We start from the raw sequence: 9,579 nt of genomic DNA, 5'->3' as shown, positions 1-9,579 counted from the left end.
TATCTCTGGGGTGGAGGTCGCCGAGGTGGTTAAAAAGCTCCTCGGTGGCAGGGCCCCGGGGGTGGATGAGATCCGCCCCGAGTTCCTCAAGGCCCTGGATGCTGTGGGGCTGTCATGGTTGACACGACTCTGCAGCATCGCGTGGACATCGGGGGCTGTGCCTCTGGATTGGCAGACTGGGGTGGTGGTCCCTCTTTTTAAGAAGGGGGACCGGAGGGTGTGTTCCAATTACAGGGGAATCACACTCCTCAGCCTCCCTGGTAAGGTCTATTCGGGGGTGCTGGAGAGGAGGGTCCGTCGGATAGTCGAATCTCTGATTCAGGAGGAGCAGTGTGGTTTTCGTCCGGGCCGTGGAACAGTGGACCAGCTCTACACCCTCTGCAGGATCTTTGAGGGTGCATGGGAGTTTGCCCAACCAGTCCACATGTGTTTTGTGGACTTGGAGAAGGCATTCGACCGTGTCCCTCGGGGGATCCTGTGGGGGGTTCTCCGGGAGTATGGGGTATCGGACTCCCTGATAAGGGCCGTCCGTTCCCTGTATGACCGGTGTCAGAGCTTGGTCCGCATTTCCGGCAATAAGTCGGACTTGTTTCCAGTGAGAGTTGGACTCCGCCAGGGCTGCCCTTTGTCACCGATCCTGTTCATAATTTTTATGGACAGGATTTCTAGGCGCAGCCAGGGTGTAGAGGGGATCCGGTTTGGTGACCTCAGGATTGGGTCACTGCTTTTTGCAGATGATGTGGTCCTGTTGGCTTCATCAGACCGTGACCTCCAACTCTCACTGGATCGGTTCGCAGCCGAGTGTGAAGCGGCCGGGATGAAAATCAGCACCTCCAAATCCGAGGCCATGGTCCTCAACCGGAAAAGGGTGGAGTGCACTCTTCGGGTCGGGGATGAGATTCTGCCTCAAGTGGAGGAGTTCAAGTACCTCGGGGTCTTGTTCACGAGTGAGGGAAGGATGGAACGGGAGATCGACAGGCGGATCGGTGCGGCGTCTGCAGTAATGCGGACTCTGCACAGATCCGTCGTGGTGAAGAGAGAGCTGAGCCGAAAGGCGAAGCTCTCGATTTACCAGTCGATCTTCGTTCCTACCCTCACCTATGGTCATGAGCTTTGGGTAGTGACCGAAAGAACAAGATCGCGGGTACAAGCGGCCGAAATGAGCTTCCTCCGCAGGGTGGCTGGGCTCTCCCTTAGAGATAGGGTGAGAAGCTCAGTTATCCGGAGGGAGCTCGGAGTAGACCCGCTGCTCCTCCACGTCGAGAGGAGCCAGATGAGGTGGTTCGGGCATCTAATCAGGATGCCTCCCGGACGCCTCCCTGGTGAGGTGTTCAGGGCACGTCCCACCGGTAGGAGACCCCGGGGAAGACCCAGGACACGCTGGAGAGACTATGTCTCTCGGCTGGCCTGGGAACGCCTCGGGGTCCCCCTGGAAGAGCTGGACGAAGTGGCTGGGGAGAGGGAAGTCTGGGCTTCCCTGCTTAGGCTGCTGCCCCCGCGACCCGACCCCGGATAAGCGGCAAGAAGATGGATGGATGGACTACCCAAGGTCTACCGAGGTGGCTGGCTAGTCCATCCTGTCGAGGAAAAGCCATCATATGGTTAGCAGTTCCTAAATATCCTTTATTATGTGAGTCAGTCCATAAGTCAACAATAATGAATGTAAACTTTTGTTTCCTTCCCTCAGCATATTCTGACTGGTCATTTATTTATTATTTATTATTCATTATATATTAGTGTTGTTTTATTTATATATATTTTTAGCCGGAGTCTGTGATTTCTTTATTATAGCCTTTCTAGACTTACTCATTGAATCTTAATCTTCTGTTAAAGTTTACTTGACTTTATATATTGTATTTATTCTATTTTCTGGCTTCTTTTACTATGTATTATTCACTATTTTAAAATTAATTTCTTCCTCTTTATTGTTGTTCTTTTTCATCACAGCTTTATGCTGCTTTTATGTGAAGCTCTTGGTGTGTGTCATTCATTTTGTTGTAAAACACTTAGAGCTGCATTTATTGTGTGAAAGGTGCTATACAAATAAAGTTATCATTATTATTATATTATTATTATTATTATTATCATTATAAAGAGGGAGCTGATGATGTCACTGATGATGTCAGTGAGCTGAAGATGACATGTTTATAAAGTAAAACATGTTGAAGTGTGGAGTTATAAAGAAGTGAGGTTAGCAGACCTCTGTGTAGCTCTGCCACTTTAAAGCAGTATTTAAAATCACATTGAACTTGATCAATAGAGTCTGACTGCAGGCTGCTGATACTTTCTGTTTCATTCTGAGTCTCTCTATAAAAAGTTACAACATCTAATCTCTGTGGATTAGATGTTCTAGGACATTAACTTTAATGAATAAACTTTATGACTTCACACCTGATAACCAGTTTTAATGAGTAAATGATGTAATCTGAGTTCACATTGATCAGTGCAGCTGCTCCACAGTTCTCTACACATTGAACATTAATGAATGTTTCAGTAGAAACTCTTCAAACTACATCCTGAAATCCTCTGATGACCAGACGAGAAATACTGAAAATGGTTCTCAAGTCATGAAGTTTATTCATTAAGGTCAACTTGATCAATCCACAGAGATTAGATGTTATAATGTTTTATAGAGTGATTCAGCTGACTGAATGCAACACACCAAACACACAATATACATAAATATATAATATGATATGAAATCAGTAACACAGCTCTCAGGCTCTGTACATTTAGTCTGTTATAGAGATCTCTCTGTGTTTCTCTCTCTGTCATATTCACATCAGTTCAAACATGTTTGCTTCATCAATATATGGATTTACAGCTGATAATATAATCTCACTGTAAACAATAAGTAATGTTCATTCATTCATAAAACAGCATAAAGAAGCATTCCTCAGTGAGCCGAAGAATTCACTGAATAAAGTCCATCAGATATCTGTCTGTCTTCATTCTGAGTGTCTCAGACTGTTTCTGTGAAGTCATGTGACTTCTCACCAGATAGGTGTGGACGGTGGCTGCTGATATAACGCTCTGAGCTCTTCCTCCTCTCTGCTCTTCCTCCTCAGTATCTCAGAGCTTCAAGTCAACAACACAGGTAAGAAAACTTTGAAAGAAGAATCATGAAATACTTTCAGTGTCAGGATGTTAGGAAACAAATGCTGCAGGAAAATATTAATTACTGTATGTAATAATGATTTCACAGAATAATATATGAATGTACGGAACTGTGTATTGATTATAAACTAACACAGTTATAGTAACTGGACTCACAATATAAACTTATAATAAACATCAAACCAGTTCTCAACAGTTAAATATGACATTTTCTCCCACTTCTTTGAATTTAACTGGAGGTTAAATATCAAACTGTTGATTATTCAATGTGAAACAAAGTCAATAAATAAAGTATAATAATAAAGTGATTTCACTAACCTAACGTTAATGATTGATTGTAGATTACTGCTGTCACTGACTGAGAGCTAGACGTTACTATCAGAGAAACATGCTGTTAGACATTTATTTCACTCCACTGAAACATTTATCACAAGTTCTGAACTCACTTTAGCTTACATCCAAACAGCAAATAGAAGAAGAAACACTTCAAAAGTCTACAGTTCATTTTAGTAGCTTATAGCTGTTAATGTGAAGACAATGTTATCTCTTTAGCACTGTCTAGTTTTATAAAGTTAAACATTAACATTTATAATAACAGGAGCTCTTCAGCAGATCCTTCTCTCTCACACAGTGAACAAATGATTTAGTGTTTAATGAGACAGAGCTGTCTGAGCATCAAGAGGCTCTCTCAGAAGCTTCCACATGTCTTTAGTACTAAACTCCCTCTCTGTGTTACTGTTCCTCCACTGCAGCTCAGCACAAACACCAACCAGAGCCAGTCCTGTCTATACGCAGGCTGCCTCGTGCATCTGAAAAGGCCCCGCCCATCGCCAAGTCTGCACCTGAGTTACAAAGCGTGCTCATATTTACTGATAACAGGAGGCAAGATGAAGCGCAGACATTCAGGTAAATAGTTTGTATTGCATTGTAACAAAGTAGAGATCCCTGTTGTTGTTTTTCTAATAATTTATACAAAAAAAATCTAATTTCTGTTTTTATATGATTTATTACATTATTGTGTGATATTTGAGTATCTGTAGGAAGGAATCAGGTCACAGCCAGTGTGGACAGGAGGAATGATTACACACACCAATAACTTCCAATGTGCACACTGCATGTGATGCTAATGTGGACTTGAACAAAGTAAACTAAACCCATATAGAGACTCTTTGGTCAGTTTGTCCCATCATAGAATGATTTCTTTTTACAGGCTCACTGTAACATGAAGCCTCATTCAAATACTCACATATTATAGAAAACAAAGCAAATGTGTCAGTGGACATTTACATTCAGTAGCAACATTTAGAGACTTTGCAGACACCTTAATGAGCAACATGTCCTCATGATGTTGATATAAAAGCTTCATCCAGGCAGCATGACATTTCCTTCAGAACATATCTGCTGTTTCCATTTAGCAGCAAACAAAGATCATTTCTAGGAGACGCTGTTGGCCGAGCGGCTCATTGCTCAAAATGTGCAGCACTGAAACTTTCTCCAGCAGCTTCTTCACACCTTTATTTCACTTTATGATAGTTTTTCATTTTGTCCCACACAGATACCAACACACCTGTTTCATCCTCAGCGTGTGGAGTCTCTCTGTCAGACAGCATCATGGCACAGTGGTGAGTAACATGACCACAAATAACCATTAAAATACTGTGTGTGTGTGTGTGTGTGTGTGTGTGTGTGTGTGTGTGTGTGTGTGTGTGTGTCTCTGTGTGTGTGTGTCTCTCTGTGTGTGTATGTGTGTGTGTGTGTGTGTGTGTGTGTGTCTCTGTGTGTGTGTATGTGTGTGTGTGTGTGTGTGTGTGTGTGTGTGTGTGTGTCTCTGTGTGTGTGTGTGTGTGTGTGTGTGTGTGTGTGTGCATATCCCTATAATGCAATTTCAGAACAATATCATAAACTCAGTGTTTATTATTCACCATAGAAAGTATAATGTTGGTTTATAAGATAAATTCAGACTGAAATAAAGTTGGATGAAGTTATGAGACATAAACACTGATGACAGAAATAGTCACTGTCAGGTTACTGTAGGAATATTAAAGTATTATAGAAATGTTAGAAATGACACCAGAGACTGTGAAGTATGTTAACCTGACTGTAAAATCAGGAAGCTTCCAGATGTGTTTTCAGTCTCTTCAGGTCTGTTAAAGGAACATTACACAGCTCTCTGATGAAGTCATACAGCTGCTGCTCTGATGTTTTCATGTTTCTCTTGTTGACCTGCATACAGCTTTCATTTTTATGTAGTGCAGCTGAATATCAGAAGGTCTCTGAGTAAAAAGGCTTCTGCAGGCGTCGTCTAGCAATGTGAAGCTGAATCACATGTTTCTCACATCAGGGACAGAAAAGACTGATTGATCTGCAGCCTTTAATGCAAATAGAGAAACATTTCTACACGACTGTCTTCATCACAGTCAAAAATGATACAAATAATATAAGAATTCAACTTTATGACATGAAATATTATATGATCAAAACCACACACACACACACACACACACACACACACACACACACACACACACACACCATTTTCATTCAAATCAGCAATAATTAAAAATAGTTAATTAATTGAATTGAATTTTCTCTTAAGTACAAATGCATATAAATAAATAATGAACTAAAAAATAATAAAATAATTACTGATATACTATAAGAGAAGGATACACGTTTATGTGCGTATTAAACTGTTCTATATTTTTTCTTCCCAACCAGTAACGCCTCATCCAGATACCAGGACATCATCTCCAAAAGTACTCTGATCTCTTCAGGATCTCCTGCTGTCTACCAGCTGAGACCAAAGGAAGAGAAGTTTGGGACTCTGACAAGAAAAACTGATGGAGAGAAAAACCTGAACAAGACAAACAGAACCATCTTACTTGTAGGTGAAACAGGATCAGGAAAATCTACTCTGATCAACGCTCTGTTCAACTACACCATGGGAGTGAAGTTTGAGGACAACATCTGGTTTGAGATCGTAGAAGATGAGAAGAGAAGTCAGTCAGAGAGTCAGACATCAGATGTGATCGTGTACGAGATCTTTGGTTATGAAGATGTAACTCTGCCCTACTCTCTGACCATCATCGATACTCCTGGATATGGAGACACCAGAGGGATCGAACATGATGTCATCGTTAGTCAAAGATTATTTGACTTGTTCCGCTCAGACGATGGAGTTCATGAACTTTCTGCAGTGGGTCTGGTGATGAAGGCGAGTGAGAATCGAGTGAGTGATCGACTGAGGTACATCTTTGATTCAGTGATGTCTCTGTTTGGGAAAGACATTGAGGAGAACATTGTATCTCTCATTACACACTCTAATGGAATAACACCTGAAAATGTTCTGAAAGCTCTTGAAGCTGCAAACATTAAATGTGCCAAAGATGAAGAGAATGAAACTGTTCACTTCCTGTTTGATAACTGCCAGAGAAAAGAGAGAACAAAGAAAAGCAAGGTTCCTTTAGAGAATGCATGGATGATAACAGAGGCAGGAATGGAAGAATTCAAAGACTTCCTGAAAGAATCTGAACCTCAGAAGCTGAAGACAACAGTTGAAGTGTTGAACTCACGGATCAGACTGACAGCCTGCATCCAAAACCTGCAAGAAAGAATCCAGCTGATTGAACTGAAACAGAGAGAGATCCAACAGACTGAAGAGGCTCTGAAGAAACATGAAGAAGAGATGAAGAAGAATGAGAAGTTCACTGTAGAAGTTGATGAGCCCTACAAAGAGAAACAGCCTATCAAGGGTGGGATGTGGGGTGGATTTAAGTTTGGGGTGATATTGGATATCCCACCTGTTTTGTTTGAAGGAGCTGTCACTTGTAACGTTTGTGAAGAGAACTGTCACTATCCTGGATGCACAATGGCCCCCAGTCCTTCATGGTGTGAGGTCATGAAAGATGGTAACTGCACTTCATGTACAGGGAAGTGTCATGAATCAGATCATGTGAAAGAGGAGTGGATTTATGTGAACAAGGCCAGGAAAGTCCAGAAGACCCTACAAGATATGAAAAAAAAGTATGAAGAGAATAAGTCAGAGAGTGAGAAGAAGAAGAGCCTGATGGAAAATGTTGACACAGTGATGGAAGAACTGACAGCAGAGAAGATAAAGTGGCTGGATGAGGTCTACCAACATGTTGTTAATCTGGAGCAGATCGCCATGAATGTTGATTCACTGTCCACTCATGTCCACTTGGACTTCCTGATTGAGAAGATGAAGGAGACAGGAGACACAGAGAAGGTGGAGAAGCTGGAGGAGATGAAGAGTCGACGGGATGAAGGAACCAGAGGAGGGCTGAGGTACATGATGGGTAAAGTGGCAACAGCATTTGGTAAAGCAGATACAAATAAAAATTAGTTGAACAACATCAACCAGCTGAGTAGACAACAAGATCTACACTGTTCATACAAATGTTTAAACATCACAAACATTATTTCATTAGAATCCTTTTAATTACAATGTTGATGTAAAATGTCCATCAGAAAAGAATTGAATCTTCTCTTAAATGTCAGGTGTGTGATTGTGAGAAACAGGAGCTCTGTTGCTGTTTGTTCTTGTAGTTGAATGTTTAATTCTGGACGTCTGGTCACTGTTCAGATTACAGAGGAATCATTAGTTGATCCACATCAGTCAAAGCAGAGCCACAATCTGTCTCACAGTAACAGCAGCTGTTGCTTTTCTTCTTATCAATACTCTGTTTTTACATCACTTCCTGTCATAGTTGAGCCTCTTTTCTGCTCTCAGCTTCAGTCATCAGATCAAAACACAGCATCAGTGTGTTCAGCTGCACTTCAGTAACCAAGAAACAAGAAGCACACAGCTGCTTTCAGTAGTTGGAGTAGGGGATTATAGAAACCTGATGGACATTTCTCTGCCATGTTCACACTATCTAATTGTTTCTACTTCTTACTTTTATTTTGACTTTAAGTTTTGATGCATATCTTTTGATTATATTTTGATGGAGTTTAAATAGCACTGAGCAATAGTTTAGTTTTATATGTAATATTTTAAACATGTATTCAAACTGTGTTTTTGATATATTTCAGATTTTTGTTTTAATTTACACACAACTGCACAACGCAGGCAAGTGCTGAACTGAGTTTTGCCATGCTTACATTACATTTATAACTGACTTCAAATACCTGATGTTAATCATATTATATCTGTATAATCACTGTGGAATGATGCTAAATGCTAATTGATGAGGACTTGGGTTGATTGGAGGTGTGGGAACACCCAAAGGGAGGATTATATGGTTTAGTATTAGCTTCTGTCTGATCAGATTTTCTTCACGTGTATTTGAATCATACAGCTTGTAATGATGAGTTTAATATTTCAGATGACACAGGCCATGTGGGAAAACTTGTATTCATTCATGTAGTTTATTTTCTAAGCAGTGATATTTGAGTGGTTGCAGTATATTGTGTTATTCTACATGAAATCATGTTTCTGTGAATGATGAATAAAGTGTGAGCTTGATGAAATCAGTTTGCTCAGAGTGTCTTCACTGGATCATCAGCTGCTTTCTGAGTCTGTTGAAGCTTCTGCTGAACTTTGTTCATTAAATGTCTGTTTGACTTTATTCTGAGCAGCAAGTCTGACAGAGACTCAAAGAAAACACAGCTCACAGCATCATAATGAACATGTCCTGAAGAATATTACATGAACTGATATTACAAGAAGGATCAAGTGTTTAAACTGTGCACACTTCAAGTAGCTCAAGTGTTTTGCACTCAACTACAAACCAAAACTGATATTATAACTGATATATACATACATACACACACACACACACACACACACACATATATATATATATATATATATATATATATGTATGTATGTATGTATGTATATAACTTATTTTAGATTGAAAATGTTCATATTTTAACTTCAGTCTACAATCTGAACAAGACCATCCATGTGATAGAAAATATGTAAAAAGAAATATTCAAAAAAGTTTTCATTAAAATAAACAAACAAACAAGATCAACAGCAACCTACATACTGAAAATTAATCTATTAATAATACAGTTTTTGAGGTATTCAAATTAAAGTGGTGAGTGTGACCACCAAACCCATTTCCCTCCGTTTGTGTAGCCTATAAAAACAATTGAATCTATAATTGAGTAATTCTTCATTTTGTCCACCAGGTGGAGACAGAGTCCATGTTGTTCACTGAGCAGCATCACAGAGAAATCACATTTATAAACTATTAACAGTCATTTTAGTTCATTTGTGTTTTACTTTATCATGGCCGCACTTTGCACATGAATATGAACTTTTGTATTACAGACATCCCAACCCTCCCAGTTTAATATACAACACAATTTCATACAATATAAGTAGGGGGTCCCCGCTCCATCGCTCCATCTTCCAGGTCCTTGGCCTGGAAAACATTGAAGACCCCTGATGTAAATCATTGTCTTTATTAATTCGGGATTTCTCAACATTTA

The 9,579-nt window shown here is 40.2% G+C and overlaps 1 protein-coding gene across 1 annotated transcript; it reads left to right on the top strand.

Annotated features, from left to right (window-relative positions):
* Window positions 1-4,683: 4,683 nt before the first annotated feature.
* Window positions 4,684-9,342, top strand: LOC128379959 (septin-5-like). The gene is made up of 3 exons (XM_053339597.1): window positions 4,684-4,739; window positions 5,836-7,309; window positions 9,277-9,342. Exons 1-3 carry the CDS (start codon window positions 4,729-4,731, stop codon window positions 9,340-9,342), a joined length of 1,551 nt encoding a protein of 516 aa, XP_053195572.1. The 5' UTR covers window positions 4,684-4,728.
* Window positions 9,343-9,579: the final 237 nt, after the last annotated feature.

This window comes from Scomber japonicus, chromosome 19 (genome assembly GCF_027409825.1).
Source record: "Scomber japonicus isolate fScoJap1 chromosome 19, fScoJap1.pri, whole genome shotgun sequence".
Lineage (NCBI taxonomy): Eukaryota > Metazoa > Chordata > Actinopteri > Scombriformes > Scombridae > Scomber > Scomber japonicus.
The sequence above is the reverse complement of the archived record's forward strand: the minus strand, read 5'-3'. Positions and strand labels throughout refer to the sequence as shown.

Excerpts from the sequence above, each read along its gene's own strand:
- LOC128379959 (XM_053339597.1), top strand. Across the intron at positions 7,310-9,276 it reads TTGATTCACTGTCCACTCAT|GTGGAGACAGAGTCCATGTT; the intron begins GTCCACTTGGAC and ends TTTGTCCACCAG.